The 21,289-nt window shown below is 28.8% G+C and overlaps 2 protein-coding genes across 2 annotated transcripts; both read left to right on the top strand.

Annotated features, from left to right (window-relative positions):
- On the top strand, nucleotides 1-15,055 carry Liprin-gamma (liprin protein kazrin). The gene is given in 15 exon segments (XM_089176838.1): nucleotides 1-490; nucleotides 577-954; nucleotides 1,020-1,411; nucleotides 1,517-1,723; nucleotides 1,964-2,339; nucleotides 3,625-3,714; nucleotides 4,400-4,616; nucleotides 4,731-5,001; nucleotides 5,081-5,324; nucleotides 5,327-5,427; nucleotides 5,520-5,643; nucleotides 5,795-5,939; nucleotides 10,138-10,354; nucleotides 13,736-13,756; nucleotides 14,829-15,055. Coding segments are annotated over 15 exon segments (3,480 nt in total). The 5' UTR covers nucleotides 1-15; the 3' UTR covers nucleotides 15,051-15,055.
- LOC149031072 (uncharacterized) lies at nucleotides 15,051-20,667 on the top strand (the record flags this gene model as incomplete). Its single annotated transcript, XM_089177035.1, has 1 exon — nucleotides 15,051-20,667. A coding segment is annotated over one exon (315 nt), but the record flags the coding sequence as incomplete, so codon positions are not given.
- Between the last annotated feature and the right edge of the window lie 622 nt (nucleotides 20,668-21,289).

Raw genomic sequence — 21,289 nt, 5'->3', positions numbered from 1 at the left:
ACAAAACTGTTCGTCATGGTGGAGGAGAACGCAGGGACGGGAGCACGATTGGATGGGGAGTTGCAACGTGGTAGAGGAGAGAACGCAATCTTACGTGGAGAATCACGGGACGTTGTAGCTAGTACATCGTCATCATCAGGAACGGTAACAACAGCAACAGCAACAGCAGCAGCATTGAACAATAACGGTGGTACTACGAGTAACAGCAATCTGGCTAACATTGGTGGTATAAGCAGTAACAACAATGCATCATCACCAGCTTCAGCAGCAGCAGCTTCCAGTGGTATCGGTAATCCGAATCTCTGTCAAGAGGCAAACGAATCCCAAACACACACGCAGGAAGATGGTAAAAGGCTCAGTGCGAATAGCAGCCCAATTGAGAAGAGAAGTTCGGCAAGTGATAAATCCGTTAGTCCGATCGATAAGAAAAATAGTCCCATCGATAGGAAGGATAGGTCTAGTCCGATAGATCGAAAAAGTAGTCCCGTAGGTTGGTATTAAACATTTCTAACTTTATTCTAAAGCAATCTCGATATTGAACCGATCCCGATCAAATAACGTTCGATGTTTGTTCAGAAACTCGAAACAGTTCACCCTGCCGTAGTCCAAGCGAGAAAACTCGAAGGTCATACGCTTTGAATCGCGATAAGACACGACTTGGTGAGTCCGGGAGGAATCTAGATTCACGATCTAGAAGTGCCAGCCCGGATAGGGGTTCATCTAACAGGACCTCCTTCCTACATCGTGGTTGTAGCGACCTTTCCGGCGTGGAAAGGCTTCGAATCTCAACCAATCCAGATTCTTTAAGATCGAGGAGATTTTGTAGAGTTACGACCGATCCGGAAACTGATGTTCGTAAGGATATCGTTGATAATGACGTTAGACCGGAAGAAGATAATGAACCACCCGATCCAGCACCTGGAAGTAGACCTGCTTCACCTGCTAATTCTTTGGGTAAGGTTTTTTGTTTAAAATTATTACCTGTACATATTTATATTTCTATGTTTTCTATGTTATAGGAATTTGCAACGAGAGCGTGCTTGATTCAAGATTGACGATTATTCATGGCAGTGGAAGTAGCGGTGCAGCCGTGGAATTGGCTAGCGCTAGAAGACTGCGATTGGAAAACGAAAGATTAGTGGCCGAAGTTGCAAGGTTGAGGAGATTGTTACTCAGCGGGGCTGCCCGTGGCGAGGTCGGAGCAGAAGATACGGCTTTGGAGGAAGAGGCACGCTTTGTCGCCCTCGAAATGGAATTGCAACATACGAAGGAAACCTTGCAGGCTCTTAAAGCCGATCGTAAACGATTGAAGGCTGAAAAGTTTGATCTGCTCAATCAGATGAAAGCTTTGTACGGTACCCTTGAAGACAAGGAACGAGAACTGCGTGATTTTATACGTAATTACGAACAGGTGATCTATTATCGATTAGATTGATTTAGTCGTACAATTTTTTTTCGTTTGGATGGTTTGCTTTTTGGTTCTTAGTATTTGGTTCTTAATTTATTTGGATTATAGCGTATGCGAGAAAACGAAGCTACGTTGGGACGTTTTCAACAGCAGGATGGTGGCATATCCTCGGAGGAACGCGAAAGAGAACGAGAGAGGGAACGTTGGAGTCTTCTAAGAGCAGCAAGAGATGAGGCGGATCGAAGTCTAAGTCTTGCTGCGAGTTTGGCTGACAAAGAAGTAGCATTATCTCATGCACGTGCTACTATCAAAGAGGTATACAAATCTAACTGAATCTTAATGGGATTGTAATCATAGGTTCGTCTCATTTTACTACATTTAGAAAAATATTCGATTATTTGGAATGTTTATAACAATTTAAAAACGTCAAAGTTTATAGTCTCATATTTTTCTTGATTAAAATCCTAATTTAAACAACTAGACGAATTTATGTTACAACGCAGTACACATAGGCATACACGTATTGTTTACTAAGCGATTATCTTCGATCGACAGCTTCAACGACAATTGATGGGCGGTGGCGGTGGCGGTGGTGGGTGTTTGAGCGATCAGGAGTCTTTAGTGTCCTTCCCACGTGGCACAGTTAATGGGGTCGCAACTCCAGGTGCTGGAAGTAACAGTGGCGTTGGTGTTGGTGTTGGTGGTGGTAGTGGTATCATCCCTCATATCAATTCTCAGCCCCCCATAGGGACTACGGAGTTAGGGGTGGCCAGTAATATGAGTGGTGGTGGTACAGGTGCAATTTCCTCGGGTGGACAAGCCGGAGATCGTGGTAGCTGTAGTGCGGATAGTGGTGTGCGTGGATCCAGCGATCGAGAGAGTGGTGGTGCAACCAGTATCGGTGGAAATCTGTCAGATTCTACAACTGACGGTAAGTCTTTTTCAATTTTTCATTTGTCACATACACAAATATGATACACATTTTTTGCACACACACACACACATTAAATACTAACACGAGTTAAAAAAAAATATTTTTAAATTAGCGCACGTATACGCACTTTGAAACGCATTATTCATTGATTTAGTTGACGTAGCTTTTGTTGAACATCGGTTAGTATAATAATCTGTTATTTAATATTGTTCGTCAACATTATTATCAAAGCACGCTGATGTCCATTCTCTTAATATTATTATTATTATTATTATTATTATTATTATTATTATTATTATTATTATTATTATTATTATTAGTAAAATGACACGCTCGAATGTGTTCTAGTGATTGGTTCGTTTGACGACCATCTCTTCTCCTCGTAAGTCGTATCTCTTTTCAGCCCACGTCTTCGTTCAAACTCGTAACTCATCCGTTAATAATAAGTTAGGTGTGCTCGAAAGGAACAGAATTATCGGTTTGCACTGATCGTTGTAAAAATCTACCGAGCTACGTCACTCATCCTTATCCTTATCCATCGTTTATTATTGTCCATTCATGAAAATGATTTCCAACTTGTTGTTATAGTTCATAGGTTACTTTTTTCGTAAGGATTAGCCACAGCTCTTCTAAGATTTCTCTGACCTATTCATTTTGTGGAATTAGAAAGCCGTATTGAGATAATGTTGGAGTTACAACTTGGATTTGTAACAGTTATTTTATCGAACTATGATAAAATCGATGAGAGAAGAACTACAAGATTCGTCATTGTTACAATTATTTATAGAAAACTATTAGAATTATAGGTTTGATCGATTAATCCAATTTCTCGATTAGTTTATTAACGTTGGCTTCTATTTTCTATTATTTTATTGCTCATACATGTATATGTGCAAGGTTTCATAATTGTGTTAACTATTCAATGAAACAGGGCACTGCAAAGTACAAAAATGTGGATAAAAGAAAATCAGTTTATTTGTTTTTTTTTTTTTTTGAAATTACTAAATTAATCAACCAGATATACTCTTCCAATTAAAATTTCCATAAATGTTGCGAACTATCAGGAACTCAAGTTTTCCATTTCGTACATGACTCCATGAAATATATATAAATGGAGGTTTGCATTTGTTTCATCATTAATTCATTAATGAAAGATAATATTTTTAATTTTCATATTCCTACGTCTCGACATGCAACAGGAAATGATGTTGAAATTCGTGTTATTACATGAATTATTGTTTATTGTTTAATTTATGTTCGTTATATACTATTTTACGCGCAGGAACACCGACTATTACGATCGAAGGAAGCGGTCCCGACATGGACAACATCTCAGTGGTATCCTCCGTAGCACCTCCCCACATGTATCAGTGTAAGTGGCAAAGTATAATCGGTACTCGTCGTGTTTATTTTCAACATGATCCATCTTATCAGCAAATACTTGTCAACATTTTTCCACATCATCGTATATATATATATACATTTTCGTGATCTGATTTTTTCTCTTATCGATTTCCTTGGATAAAATAACGAGAACAAAGGAGTTCGATTATCTTAAGTCGTATTTGCTTCTTTTTTTTTGTTTTAAAGGAGATGCCAGGAGATCTTTGATAATCGTTCAAAAACCAATTGCATGCGCATGCTTCTATTCCTCTGAAGTATATAAATTATAAAAAAAAAATTTATAACAAAATCGTTAGGGTATTATAGTGAAAAGGAAATATTGCACGAATTGTAAGACCCGCTCCCCCTTACGTTGAGCTCAACGATCAATAATTAATTATTTCAGAATCCTATAATATTATATGAAGAATAGTCGACTAACTTGTGCAACAATGCGTTTGAATATGTGTGTGTGTGTGCTGCTGCTGCTAGTAAAGAGTGACATAACAAATCATAAAAAAATTGATAGTATTAAAAAAGAAAACACGTTCAGAATGAAAAAAAGTGAAAAGTAGATTAACACATACACAACATACACCTTATTATAAAATATCTTACGTACAACAAATGACAATAATAAATACAATTTAGTTAAAATAGAATTTGTCTTTCAGCAGCTACGACACCAAAGGATTGTAGTCCCACGCTGTCACCACTGAATGCATTTTCAAGATCTACAGACAACACTTCGTTATCGCGATCGGTGGAACAATTGTCGAGTCCTTTAGAACCCGAACCAAGAAGAAGCAAACAAGTACCAACTGTAGCGGCACCGACAACACATTCACGTTCTTCCGCCACACGAGGTGGTACATGGGGTTCCATATCAAGGTAAAATCTTTCTTTGAGTATACTATAACTGGCTGAACTATAATAGTTTAACATTTAACATTGGAATACTGTTCAAAGAACTTTTTTATCTTTTTTGTTGTTTTTTTCGCCTAGGGTTTTCGCACGATCACGAAATCGAAAAAGTGCGAACACTTCCAGCGGTGGTAGTGGAGCTAACGAATCCTCAGAAGGATTCGATCCTTATAGAGCATGGTCGTCGCCATTAACCGAAGAAAGTTATGCCGAGAAGCTTCGTTTGTTAAGAGAAGCTGCATCAGTACCAATGGAACGATGGAGAGCACCAACTGTTTTGGCATGGCTCGAGGTTGCACTTGGTATGCCGCAATATGGTCCCAGGTGTGCAGAAAATATCAAATCTGGCAAGGTAATAACAACAAACTTCAGAGTAATACTTCCTTATTAATAAATATCATGTTACGTATTAAATAACATCATGTTCTCAGGTACTTCTCGAGTTAAGCGATGCAGAGTTAGAAGCGGGATTAGGTGTGACTCATCCTCTTCATAGAAAAAAATTGCGGTTAGCTATCGAAGAACACCGACATCCTAATCTGGTTAGGTATCCTTGCATAGCACAACTTGGTCACACTTGGGTTAGTTCCGAGTGGTTACCTGATCTTGGATTAGCACAATACTCGGAAAGTTTTGCTACCAATATGGTCGACGCACGTATGCTCGATCATTTAAATAAAAAGAATTGGAAAAACTTCTTGGGGTTTCGAGGAAGTTTCATCAACATAGTATTGGACACGGGATACATTTGTTGAGAATGTTAAACTACGATCGTCAGGTAAATGTAGATGATCTAAAATTATGAACAATATTTATATGAATTCGATTAATCGATAGTCCTAATTATTTCAATTAAATATAAAATTCTAGGCACTGGCTGTTAGGAGACATCAATGCGAGCAAGTGGACACGGATCCTTTGGTGTGGACCAATCAAAGGTTTATACGATGGGCTCGTAACATAGATTTGACCGAATATGCTGAAAATTTGAAAGGTAAGATCAACCTTGACCCCATGACCCCATTCGATCAATTCCTCCAAATCAAATTTGTAATCCATTTACAAAGTAAATCGATTTCCTTTATTTCAAGATCAAACCGATTTAATCCGCTTAAGCACATAAGATGCTATTAATTCAATTCTAGATTCAGGTGTACACGGTGCTATCGTAGTATTGGAACAATCCTTCTCAGGCGACACTATGGCTACAGCATTAGGTATACCACCTGCTAAACACATGATCAGGCGACATCTTTCTGCCGAACTTGAAGCCCTCGTTTTACCAGCAAGGTACTCTGTCTACTGTCAACCGGAGACCACATTGGACAACGCTCATTAAACAATTTTCTATCAATACTATTTTATTATTAAAGTAAATCAAGGAAAAAATCATTTCAATGATCAATCTCAGAATTAGGAAAAAGAAATTTTTCGAAGATTAGTTTTTCTAATTCTCAACTTCTTCCAAGTAACATGAAATTACAATAGTTTTCTTCTAACTATTATCAACAATCTCTGGTAAATAATCAACGTTAAATAATATCGGATAAAAATATTAATTATAGTGACGTTGTTCTGAGATACGATTTTATCAAGATTCAAGTATATATATTTAAAAGAAAACAATTTATTAAAAATAATCGATTTTTTAACAAAAAGTTTAAATACTATAACTCGGAACAACGTGATGATTGCGATCACTATCATATCAGGAATTTTGAGCTGCATATTTAAAAACAAACAAATAACTATGTTAATTACGATAATTCTTTTTATTTTTCAAAACAATATTTAAACTTTGGGATATTAAATTTTACAAAAGTGCAGCTCAAAAACTAATCAATCAATGTTGTAAGAGTTTGAGGCTTTTCAACACACAAAACTCGTATATTCGCAATTTCCTAAATCATTTATTGAGTTTTTCAATTGCAGAAATTCGGACAACTGCTTAGGCGATCAACGAATTACACAGTGTTAACGTCTTCTTGCCCATCGACAAGAATTCGATTGAACGTATCTTATCGTTGGAATCGTCTAACTTTCTTTTTATTATATTAAAAAAAAAAACCGAGTTCGTGCCTAACTCGTTAAACATTTGAACGCAGCTTTGATCATTTTTATTTATTTTTTTTTTTGAGATAGAAAATTCATACACTAGTTAAAGTTAAATTATTTCAATTATTATCGTTGATATGGCATAATCGATATATATATAAAACAAAAGTATTTATGTACATAAATACATGGTAATATACTTTAAATTAATCTGAAACGTTCGTCAATCAATGCAAGTGTTTTCTTGATAAAATTGATAACGTCAAATCGTAACTCGTTAAACTATAAAAACTAAAAATACGTGTATCTAATAATAATAATAATATTAATAACATTAATATAAATAATACTAATAATTAACAACGGTGGTTAGCGTTTAAATATGAAATTTTTCAGGCATATGTGAGAAATCTAAAGAAAAGAAAAAACGGGGAAAAAAATAGAAGCATACGAAAAAAAATAGGATAAAAAAACACACACACATTTTCTCCAGTATATTAAAAATTAAAAATAATAATAATAGTAATAATAATAATAATAATAGACACGCCGGTATATGATAATTAAATTATTAAATTTATGCAATTGAGATTAGTGCCGCTCCATTGTTCGTATATTATTATTAACAAAAAAAAATTATTTAAAAATAAAAATGTTTCATCGTCAGATCAAGTTTTGATGAATGATTTAAAAAAAAAAGAGATGGAAACGATGAAAAAAGTAATTTAAAAGAAAAAAAAAAACAAGGATTTTCTTTTTTGCTAATATACTATAAAAACACATAATCTCATTTATTTATATAATAGAAATGCTCGTTCATGTGATATCGTATTTCTAGAGAAAAAAAAAACGAAAAATATCTCAAAAAGAGGAATGAGATCGCGTCATGCAAATTAAAAATCATTCGTTTGTCGATGAAGTAAAATAAAAAAAAAAGAGAAAAATAAAATAGAATATAAAATGCTTGTTAAATATCGAAAACTTCGAAAGAACATATATAAATATAAATAAATGAATACATAAATACGTATATACGAATGAGCGGACAATGTACACTTTATATAAATTCGTATTTAATGAACGCACAATTTATCGACGAGTTTAAACTACAACGCATCAAATTTAGCTTCGAGAGCAAATTTTCAATCTTTATTAATTAACGTAAATTCATTGATAGACAAAATTAGCGATTTAAATCATTCATAACTTTTTTCTTTTTTTCTTTTTTAATGTCTCTATTTTCATAATAAACATTTTTTGGGTGCATATCATATTCATCAAAGCTTATCTCTTTAACGATGAATATTTAAATATTTATATATATATAAATAAAAAAGAACAATTCACAAAAATTACAATTTGTAATTAAAAGAATAAAACAAGTAAGCAAGGAAGAAAGGAAGAAAGAAAATCTAACTCACGATATGACTCATTGTCAGTAATGAAATATAATAATAATAATAATATTATTAATAATAATAATAGGCCTAAGAAATTAAACAAGTAGTAAATGGCAAATTTTTTCGCTTCGACTATCATTGACAAATCGAGCTTTTACACGGTTAAAAAAAAAAAAAAAAAGATTTAGTAAAAATTAAAACAAAAAGCAACATAAAAAAAAAATAATAAGAAAGAAGAAAACGTATGAAATAGAAAAAAAATGTGTGAGGAAAAGAATTAAAAAATTTCCAGAGAGAGAAAAGAATAAATAATAGTAAAAATAATAATAATAATAATCGTTAGTCAATTGGGGTACAAAGTAGGCATAAAATATCTTTGATCGTTTTCACACATGCCATATTTTGGGGTAATATCGGGTATACACACACGTAAATACAATACAATGCAGTCGACATAATGTACATATACAAAACATCCTAAACACTCGGAAAAAGTGTCTCACTGTACAATATTATTATTATAATATTCTATATATATAATATTATATTCTTGGCACCATTATGAACAGAACAAAATATAACAGGAGTCTACAGTCCCCTCTATCGCGAAATTCCATTTTAAATGTTTCTATTATAGCTGAGCCGTAGCCCACAGCTGCTGCCTGCACTGCACTGCGCTATTATACAGCACATGCTAATACTAGTGATCGTGGTGTAATCCTTGGACGGACATGTTTTTTTTTCTTTTTTTTAATATTTTCATCAACAATTCTTTTCTTCCTTTTTCTTTTCATTTTTCTTTCATTTATTTACTTCCATCTCAATATTCCATTAAAAAATTTTAAATGGCAATATATTATATATATGGGATTATAATTAATGAATTAATAACCCATGACTAGCCATGGATAACATCACTGTGCATTTCTAGCTCCTATTATCTATTTTCCTGATTAGCTAAGTTTAATATTTATCTCTCTCACTCACTCACTCTCACTCTCTCTCTCTCTCTCTCTCTCTCTCAAATATATATATATATTTATATATAAATATATATATACATCTATATATATCTATATACATCTTTTTTTGCTGTTCGATGTTTTCGTCAAATTCCAAATCCGATTGATTATTAAATACTCCGATGCTGGTATGATCGTTTCATAATTAAAAAAAAAAAAACAATTAAACCTAAAGAACGATCATTAGTATCGAGTTTAATCATATTCTATATATATATATATATATTTTTATATATTATCATTTTTATTCATATATTATCGATGGTGCACAGAACACTCTCTTGTGTATGTATATTTATGTTGTAACTAGATATTCATTTGAAAAAAATATCAATTACATTTTTTTTCTTTCTTTCTCTATCTCTCTTTACATATATATATATTTATATATTCTCGAGCAGCTGCAGCAACCAATGAAATATGTTTTTGTATTAAAAAATTAATTTCAATTCATAACAAAAAGTTATGACCAATCAATCATTTCCCATTTATTAGGTTGTCCGGAAAATTCGTGCCGATTTCCGGTAGATAGCATTAAAGTTCTTTTGCTAAAAAAAAAACTTGAAAAGTTCTGGAAGGAAAAAAATTTTGAAATTACTCTTAAAGATAGAGAAAGATTGTAAAACAGAATGGCACTTATATATAATTTAATAAATATATACCAACAAAAACAAAAAACTTAAATTGCAAAACATTTCAATCTTCCATCAAAATCGGCACGAACTTCTCCGGACAACACAATAAATTTCAATACAATTCGATCGACCTTAACAAAAAATAATAATCACCAAACATTCCTAAATGAAATAAAGATTTTAAAAAAAGAGAAGAAAGAAAGAAAGAAAAAGGAAAAAAAGGAACAAAAAGTGAAAAATAGAAAAAGGTCTGCTGCAGTATGTATTCGAACGTGTATGTGTGCCCGCTGAGACGCCAAAGTGTGTGCATATTTTAAAGCGAAATAGAAAGCGTGTACGCAGAGGTGTGCATGAAGCGTGGTGTGCATATGTGTAGAAGTCAACTGGACGTGGTCCCCAAGGGCAGCACTGTCAGAGGTCGTCAAATGAGTACCATGAGCGCTGGAGGTAGTCTAAATCGTGGAAGCAGAGCAGCACTACATCAACACCATCAAACATCACTTTCGGCTCTTCATATGACGGCTAATCATGTTGGCACTGTTGATAGACGGAGATCCAGTCTCAGGGTAATGTATTATAATAATGATACAAGAGTCTCGTCCGTTTACAACTGTATTAGGATTACCAGGATTATTACAGTTATATATTTGTATTGTTTATTGTCTTGTTTAGATTATTATTAATCATTTTCTGTATTTATATAGACCAAATGTGTCTTGTAAATTGTTTATTATTCTATTTCAATCATTGTTGACAAGTTGTAATTAATGTAAAATATTTTTTTGGAGTAGAAAGTGGGGATTTAATTAGGTAAGATGTTATTTGCTTATATATTAAAAATATATTATTAATTTATTATTATATTATTTAATAATATATATATATATATATATATATATATATATATATATATATATATATATATATATATATATATAATATTAAATATATATTAGGTATATATAATTTGCTTATATTCAAATTTTTGTTAAGTATAATTTTTAGTTTATCTGACAAATTTAATTTATTTAATAAATAATATTAATTTATTAAATTAATTAAATATATATTATTTTATTTTATAATATATATTATTTTAAAGATTAAAAATAATATATATAAATATAAAAAATAAATATATAATAATAATTTATATATATATATATGACCCATTAATTAAAATTTTATTATAAATCATTGATAACAAGTGTTATCCTTTAAAAGAAATAATATTTTTATGATAATTATAATGATTCAAAGTACGTATCATAAAATTTGCAATTACAATGCATTCAAAATTTCGCATAACTTGTCTCATTGATTGATTTAGTTATTTAGAACACATAACAGTATAACAAAATGGGTATTTCGATTAAATAGCGGTAATATATTGTTCATTTTCACGCATGTTTAACGAATAATATAAAAATGCATGTGTTATAGATAAAAATATCCAATAATATTCGTTCATTATTCGCTTCATAATTCGCCTAGTCTAATTTATTATATTTTAATAAGCATGTTCATAGACTTTTTTAATATAGCTTGTACATAGTTTCATCAATTTTTATTTCATTTTTTGATCTTACTTACCCTTTTGGCTATCACAATTTCTCCATTTTGGTATTATCTTGTATAACACAACGCTTGATTAATCATTTTTAAACTCGATGCACGGAGATATATTTATGATCAAAAATCTATTCCCGATAAACACAAATAAATTGTATTATATTTTTCTAAATAATTTTTTTTTTAATATTTATCTATTTTCTTATTTCTTAATTTAATTTCAATTGTATTTGTGCTGTGAGCTATGAGCTAGAATTCATTTCTAATCTGATTTTTATTTCACTGCGTTTCATGAATCTTCTAAATAAAATCAAATAATTTTCCATTCATTCTTCTTTGCTTCGTTTTTTCATTATTTTTGCTAAACAATCAACCAGTTAATCAAAAAAGACAAAAAATGATTTTTAATCTAAAAAGGTAAATGTAAAAGATATTTAGAGCACAAAAAGATTCGAAGTTAAAAAAAGAAAAACTTAACCTATTAAATTTGAACCATCCTGGAAGGATAGAAATTTGAAAATGAATAAATGAACTCGTTGTTCATCGGGTTTTTAATTTTTATAGAGGGTGATTGTAGGTTTATAAAATTATCCTTAAAAATGTCTCTATCGATTCGCACAAATATACAAAAAGAAAATATTTAAAATGAAGTGTAAAGTGTGCCGATTAAATTACAAAAAAAGATTTAAAAAAACAATTCATTTAACAATTTATTTTTTATTACAATTTAAAATCATAGGCTCAATATTTTTTTCATTTTTTTTTTTTTTTGTACTAATTGTAAATCACAAAATGGGAAAAAATTTATATTCAAATTTCTTTAAAACAATTTATAAAATATATAATTTCAATAATTTCACTTATAATTAATCTACTGTCCCAATTATTGGCACGAGTATAACTTGCTCGTATATATTCTTGTCTCTTTAACCATAAATTCGCTTATTAAAAATTACGAATTAAATTTTTTCAAATAGAAGAAGACTGATCGAACTCATGGGCCTAGATTCGCGCTCATGCTATAATACGTAAAAATAAAAACTAATTAAAAAACAAATAAACAAACAAACAAACAAAATACTAAAACTAACACTAACAAATAACAACAACAATAACACAATAATAATAATTACTATTATTATTATATCTAAAAGAAAACTACTCTCGATTGAAGAAAAATGAAGAATTAAAAAAAAAAAGAAAAAAAAGAAAAAAAAAATTAAAAAATAATAAAAAGAAAGAAAAAGCATTTTCCTTACACACGATATAACGAACTATTTAATTAAAATAATTAATCGTAAATAACGTCTGTAAGCCATGTTTGTCACACCGTTAAATGGTCTAATCGTGTGCGTGTAACTCTGGCATCTTAATGCACCATCATCGGACGAGAAACTCTGTAAACTCTGTATATATACATATACGTGTAGGAATATACGTGTGTCGTCCTTGTGTATCTGATTGGACCCTGCCTTGTACGAGATTAATTAAAAATACAGCATCCTTCAAAAAGTTTAGATTATAGCGAGCTAACGTGATAATAATAATAATAATAATAATAATAATATTAATAATAATAACAACACGGTATATACAAGGTGTCCGAGATTTTTTCTACCAAACGATATGAGCATATTTTATGCACGAAAATAAAAACAAAGTGTTACATAAACGTAAATCATTTAAAATATTATAAACAAATTAAATCAAATATAAAAAACAAATAGTAAATCATCTAATTTTTCGTTCAAAGAATTGAACACCTATGCGAATTAAAGTATGACACCGGTGTTAGATCAAACCAACCTGTTTCACATAATTGTTAATGCATAATCGAAAAATTTGAATGATGTTTGATTATTCTAGCAAGAAATTTGCAGTAATATTCTTTTGTAGCAACCTCGAGTATTACCGTATGATTTATTCTTAATTTTAAAATATTTTCGATTAGGGCTAGTTAAATCATTTCGAAATAATAAAACGTCATAGATAAACTCGTACAAAAAAGTTAAAATAATCCATGATGTCGAATATTCACAAACATTTATATGAAATTTTAAATGATTTATGTACTTATGTAACATTTTGCTATCTTATTTTTGTACAGAAAATACATTTACATCGTTTGATCGGAAAAATTTCAGACACCTTGTAGATATTGAAATATATATAAATATATAAATATATATATTCGAATTATATAAAATTATTATTGCATACGCATTACCGAAATCAATAATTATTTAATCACTTTGGAATATATAATGACGGAAGGTGTTCCATTAGCCTTAATCATCCTGATACACCACGATTATGTAAATATAAACTATAATTTCAATGTGGAATAAAAAAACGTGTTGTGTGGGTTCTTAATCGACCTTCTTTCGCCTTTTTTTTACTAGTTATCGTGGATGAACTCACAGGTATGGGCAATAAACAAAAAAAATTTAAGAAAAATTCAATAAATTAATCAACTTTTCTTCTTTTTTTTTTTTTAATCATATAAATCAGTATATGTTTATACCTTTCTATATTCTTTTATCTTACGTGTATTTATTTTATTATACATTAATTTATTTCTATCATTCTTTCTCTCGTATAGTACTTGTTATTCTTTCTCTATCCCTTACTCTCTATCTCTCTCTCTTTCTTTCTCTTTAAAAATTTTGTTTAACGTAAAATTTGTTGGTCTAGGATTAATGTGTGACTTAAAATAAAAAAATAAAAAAAGGGAAATAATAAAATATGCTGCATCATCGCACGTGCTTTTGCTTTTTAATTTGTTTAATTTTGTCGTCGTGACTTACTAACCTAGAAAACTTAATTGTATTTTTGAAAAGTAATTCTTTATTAATTTTTATCATAAAAAAAGAAAAGATACAATATTAATCAAAACTTTTTCATCATCCTTATTAACATGAAATCATCAATATTCATTCTAATAAATTTTCATTTTCATATTTAAAAAAAAACATCTAATAGCGTTTAATAATTTCCTTAAAGAAATCCTCTGTCTCTGTCCTTAGTTTCTAATTTGGATAATTAATCCAATAAGTATGTAAAGTGCTTGTGTTTACTCGTAGCTTCTTCGTCTATCGTGAGAAGATAATTAAAACAATATTATGCTATTTAATGGATCAGTATTTGAAATAAATTGTCAGTATTTATAATAAAAATATCATTATGCAAATAGAATTAGTCTGTATTACGTAAATTAATTAATTATAAATAGTTGATTAGTATTTATAAAATATCAATGCACATACCCTATTATAAATACTGACAAATAATTATTCATATTAAAAAACAAGAGTCACATCTAATTATTATTATTTATTACCAAAATGCTGACTCCCCTAAAAAAAAAATGATTAAAAAATACTATCCAAATAAATAGAAGTGTCCTAAAAAAAAAAAATTATCCAATTGAATAATAAAAATAAACGAATGATAAAAAAATAAAGTAATATTTTATTGTACAATTGTTTACCGCAGGGTTCGTTGAGTCGAGCGTTTGGTCTGCGACCGAAAAGTGAAAAGGCGTCGCCATCTTCCTCATCGGATACCGGAAGTCTAGCTAGTCAATGTCAATACATGAACAGTGTGAGAAGTAATTCACCGGCACCCGAGATCACCGTTGGAAAGAAACATCGTCGTGTTAAGAGTATCGGTGACATCGAATACATAACTAACGTTGCAGTTAACACAGCAGTCTGACAAGAGGATAGGCTCCATCATCCGGGGCCTTATAGAAGTTTAAGCGAACGTGGTTATTCATCATCATATTCGTCATCCCAATGTAGCTCATTTTCTGGTTACAGCAATGTACTTGCCGATGATCAATATCAATGCGAATCAATATCAGCTGGTAATTATTATCAATTACAAAGCAGCTCTTATTCCCCACAAAGCATAGGCCAACCATTCCCAGGTGTACAAAGGTATGGTAGCCTGGCTGAAGAAACTTGGCAATCTTCCACTAAGGAAGACAATAATATCAAGAAGAAAAATCAACGAACTTATCACGAATAAATTTTTTGTTTTTCTTCTTAATATTTATTATTAGATTAGTCACACACAATCATTTTTTTTTTTTTTAAGTATATAACACAATTAAAATTGCATAGATTCAGTATTTCTAAATATATTTATTGGCTGATCTAATATAAATATTGGGTGTACCATAAGTTGATTTATTAAATTGCAAAAATTAAACTACTTTTTTTTGTGAAAGGTTAACATGGTAGGCCCAGAATTTTTTAACAACACTAATTACAGTTTCATATCTTAAAATGATAAACTAAGCACACTTTCTATTCAAATTATCAAATTATCAAATTATCAAAATTCTGATTATGATTTCTTCATTTGGTTTATTTCTTTTTATCTCTCATAAACTTAAGTTTTTGTTTTACAATTAGTCAAAAAGTAAAATCTTATTACGCGAATCTAATAAATGTAATTTTTTTAAAAAGAAGAAGATAAAGATGGATGACCCATAATTCGCACAAGAACGAACTTATTAAAACAATTACTGAGAAATTGTTTTTATTTTTCAAAAGTAACAACTGGCCTATAAATCCTCATCATACTATATTTAAAAAAAATGAAATGAAATGAAATGAATATCTGTGATTCATTTGACTTAAAATTCATCCTTCTACAACATTGATGAAATAAATGATAATCGTGTTGAACAACGAATTTCATTATTTCGCATCATACAAACAAGATGATCTATGTTTTTTATGTTCTATCTGGTACTAATTATATTATATATTCCTGCCACATAACAGATACAATTAATAGGATGATAATAATATGATAATAAACGCATACTTGTGCCGATAATTATGACAGTGGTCTAAATTAAAAAATCAAAAAATATGGACAAATGAATTTTATGATTAATTTAATATTTAAAGTGATTGAGGAATATAAAATATATTTTATATTCCATATATAAAATAATCATTATTTAAATTTAAATTAAATTATTTAAATTAAATATTTTAATATTAATATAATATTTTAAGTTTATATTAGAAAATAAATGATCTAATAAATTTGTATAATTTATTGACATAGGCCACTATCATAATTACCTTGACTAATATAAAAATGATTGTCTTTATTAATTGTTAATATTTAATATATAAATAATCGGATCATTGAGTGTATATAACAATAAGAAAAGGAAAAAAATTGTCTCTCTAATTAAATGATAGAACTCATTTAATCTTAGAATTAGAAAAACCAGGCAAATGATTCAAATAATTTAGAATTAGCCTAAAAAATAAATTATAAAGATGAAGAAGAAAACAAAATTAGTTTTGTCAAGTGCATATCCATAAAAAAAACCTTAATAACATTTAAAAAATAAAGGCACAATAATATAAAAATGATGAATAAAAATAAGAAACAAAATATTTGAAATATTCTAAGAAAAGAGGGGGTTGTTTCCATTTGTAATCTGCCGCAACTCCCCATTTGATGTAAAACTAATTGTGAATGTTGCTATTGTGTAATTAAATGAAAGAAAAACAAAAACGCGTTTTGTTTAGATTACGTTTCAATTAATTGATCGAGTAATAATCGTTAGTAATATTAACTGGTAGTTAGGTTTTAATTAATAATAATCAACAACACGTCGTCGAGTTATACAAATAATCGAATATTTTTATTACTGATTATTTTCCCCCCAAAAAAAAGAATCTATGAATATTATCTCGCGTTTTCGTTCTTTCATTTATTTATTTGTGCTTCCTCTCCATTTTTGTGTTCGTAAATTATTTAAAAAATGAATATAATAATAATAATATATAATAATAGATATATATGATAATAATAATAATAATAATAATAATAATAATAATAATAATAATAATGATGATGATGATGATGATGATGATGATGATGATGATGATGATGATGATGATGATGATGATGATGATGATGATGATGATGATGATGATGATGATGATGATGATGATGATGATGATGAAATGAACATGTTGATTGTCACGTTTGTCACCAATAACCATCGTTTGTTCTATCGATCAGAGGAAACCACGGGGGTCATCGGTGACCGGCGTTGCTATGTTGTTTTATATTTAATCTTAGAATTGTGGCCTCTAAGATAAAACGTGTCAAAACGTGCGTGTCAATCAACATATTATAATGATAAATAATTTCGGGGAACAACAAATTTATTCTTAACGAAATTATAACTAATCCCAAACGCACACATAATCTGAAAATTATACATATGCATATACATATAATATATATTTAAAAAAAAAAAAAAACAAAGAAAAAGGAAATTGTATACAAGTGTGTATGTGTCTCATGTAAGAGATAAAAAAAATAATATCATTGTTGCTCTAATCTGATAGAAATACACAGAGTAAGATTACTGAATTCATGTTCTAAAGCATCATTTACTAAGTGGCTTACTAATAAAAAGTGGGTTTTCAATGAATATATTAAATACGATTAAAAGAAACAGAGAAAAAAGGAAAAGTTTAAAAGAGAAAGTAGAAGGAAATAAAATGTGTATAATCTATGATTCAAAATATCATATCACAGAAATTAAAAGAACAAACAAAAATATTGTAACGATTGTACTGCCTTGTTGTATCAGTATTCCACTATTCTAATTAACGAGAGGATTAGTTTGAAAAGTTCTTAGCCTCAATGTAAAAAAAAAAAAAGGAACTAAGAATACTAAAAAGAACAGAATATTGGGCTCAAGACTTTTCAACCCACCCACTTAAATGATTGAGTAAGTAATAATAATAATAATACTAATAATAAATAAATAAATAGCTTTTATTTATCCATTGCGTATCAAGCACAAAAATAAGAGAAAAGGAAACCAAAAAAAAAAAAGAAAAAAGAAAGAAGAAATATAAAAAATAGGGGGCCACTATGAAACAAAAATTATAACAAAGGACAATGAAAGGTAAATGTATATGGTATAGTGGAAGAACAAAATAAACTTACAATTAAACGTAAGATGGAAATATGACAATATATTATCAAATGAAGGAAAAAATGTCGTGGTGAAATAATTTTTAAGAAATGAAAAATGTACATTATAAAAGAATGAGATTCGATGATATTGGTGACTTACTTATGTGTGTTTCTATTTCTTATGTTTATTGAACATTAAGTATTAGTAATGCATAGTTTTTAATAATTACCATTATAATATTTACTTAAATGCATAAAAATACACTTACGAGTGCACAATTGCATTATATTTCGATTACATTCCATTGTAGCTTTGGCTCACTGTGTATTATTGCGAATATAATTTTTGACGACATTACAAAAGATCGATTGAACAATTTTGAGCCTATTTTTTTTTCTAAACCAGTTTTCACAGACTATGTCGAAAAATGAAAAAAAGGAAAAAGTGAATTTAACTGGAAAAAAATAGTTTCTATATTAGGCTCAAGACTTTTCAACCCACCCACGTAGTTCTTAGATTCGAGCCTTGATTACTAAAAAAGAAAAAACACAATCATAGGTAAATATTTAGCTGATATTTAGCGAAAAGTTTGAAAATACGAGAATGTCATATATAATAATAATAATAATAATAATAGTATAAACAAAAAAGTATAAACAAGTTATACAGAGATATATATATATTATCCACATAATCGAAACATTTAAGACCACGATAAATAATTGGGTTCAATTATAATTCCCTGTACAATTAAGAAAAAAAAAATAAGAAATTAGGGGGAAAAAATGAAGGAAAGAAATAACTGCCGATAAATAATTGCGTTTGTCCTTATAAAATTTCATTTGTACGAATATACGAGGTTGGGTTGAAAAGTTTTGAGCTTATTCTTATCTAGAAAAGAAAAAAAATCACAAAATTTGTCTCCACGTTAGGCTCAGAAACTTTTATTCAACCCATCCACGTATTTCTTTTCGAAGACAAATATTTTTTTAATACTAATTACATTATTCCTAACTTTGAGAAATAATTTTCACTGACAATTGAATTGCGCGTGTTTCGTTGGAAAAGTATTAAAACGAATTATGAAAGAGAATATTAAAAAAAAAAAAAGCACAAAAAGGAAAAGAAAAATAAATAAAAACAAATACCACCGACTGCATCGTTGTATGGGTGAAAATAGAAAAACTATAAAATTTCCTTAAAAAAACTGAAATAATAGTTAAAAATAAAATTGTATACAACTATACTTTGATATTTTTATTCTACATAAGTAAAATCATAATTTTTGAAATAGTGCAATATATGTAATCTCTTGTATCGAATATTTATCTATTTATCTATTTATCTAAATAACACGAATGCATTTGCATCTCTCGATTAATTAATTTGAAGCGTAAAAAAAAAGACTTCTATTGATTAAATATATATATTTCTGTAATTAATTATATTTAATTGACAATGACAAATGTAACATGTATTTTATAATCGTGCACATAATTATGTGTACTAACATGGATAACATTTTTTATATATCGATACATTGAGAATTCTTATTGACGATTATAAACAGATTACTCTACTTTCCATGTGTTCTGCTTCTTATTACTATACATATACATATATATATATAAATAATTTATTCATCGGACAAAAAATATGTGTGTGATTGTAAATGATATTTTTGTAGATATATAATATTTATAATTTAATATTTATTATATAGGAAATCATTTGACAATGTTTCTTCGAACAATTTCTCTATCTATTTCTATTTGTTAATTTAATTTAATTTAATTAAAAAAAAAAAAGGAAAGATCGCACGAAATGTACCGAAAATGTATTGTTCGTGAATTTACAGCTCTTGCGTTCCAAATTCAACTTTTTACAAATGAAATTCATCTTTTTGAAAATCGAGTTTAATTTGATTTGCAAAAATATGAATTTGATTTGAGAATAATTAAATTTGCAATGCAAAACCTGTATATCGATATAAAATCGTGACGATTTAAAAAATATTAAAAATTGTCATGCTTTTTGTCTACCTAATCAAATTGAATTTGGAAAGATTCATTTCAGATCTGGCGTGAAATAGTCATGTATATGTATATGCGAATTAGTCAGATCAGTACTATGTGATCTGATTTATATTTTACATAATATCAACTAACGATAGATCGCAATATCGTTATGTCATCATCGTAATATTCGCTTGCGAATATCTATTTAAAATGTGAGCTAAAAAGATTGACAAAATATTGTTGTATATGTGACCAGTACTGTTTGTATATATTTGTGTGGATTGTACCTAAATATTAAAAAAAAAAATAACAGAGAAATAAACAAATACTTTTACTTCTGTGCAATGATGAATTAATTACGTTTTATAATTTCAATAAGTATCACATCGGTAATAAGAAAAAGATTAAAAAAAAAAAATATTGCAAAAATTGATAAGTCGATAATCATCGATAAAAAAGTTTATCTTCCTTACAGATAAATGGCACTACCAATCGTTGTTACCAACAGAGTAAGAAAATAAAAGCTACTTTTAGGCGCGATATTTTAAAATAAATTTATAAATGTAAATACAAAATTATTAGTTAAAATTATCTTGTAATATTTCAATTAACATCAAAAAATAAGTATATTTTATAATAATCTTTGCAATTATGCTAAAAATTTATTTAAAAATAAAAAAGAATAATTAAATAGGTAAATATGAAAAAAAAATGAAACAATTTAATGAATTCATTAAAAGATTATTATTTTTATCTGATCATAAATAAATTACTAAAATTTATTAAGAATTTAATAATTATTTAAGGTTTCCTGTTAAATTATAAATTGACTTTTTCCTTGATCGTTGGTTTTATTGTTATAATCTAATTAAGGAATGCATTCATTGTCAATTTCGTAACAGGGAAGTCCCGTTAAAATAAAGTCAACATTGATCATTTGATTTAAGAGGAAATTTATCATA

Source organism: Polistes dominula, unplaced genomic scaffold (genome assembly GCF_049000335.1).
Source record: "Polistes dominula isolate Pdom_NZ unplaced genomic scaffold, Pdom_raw_medaka contig_12, whole genome shotgun sequence".
NCBI classification, from domain to species: domain Eukaryota; kingdom Metazoa; phylum Arthropoda; class Insecta; order Hymenoptera; family Vespidae; genus Polistes; species Polistes dominula.
The sequence above is the reverse complement of the archived record's forward strand: the minus strand, read 5'-3'. Positions and strand labels throughout refer to the sequence as shown.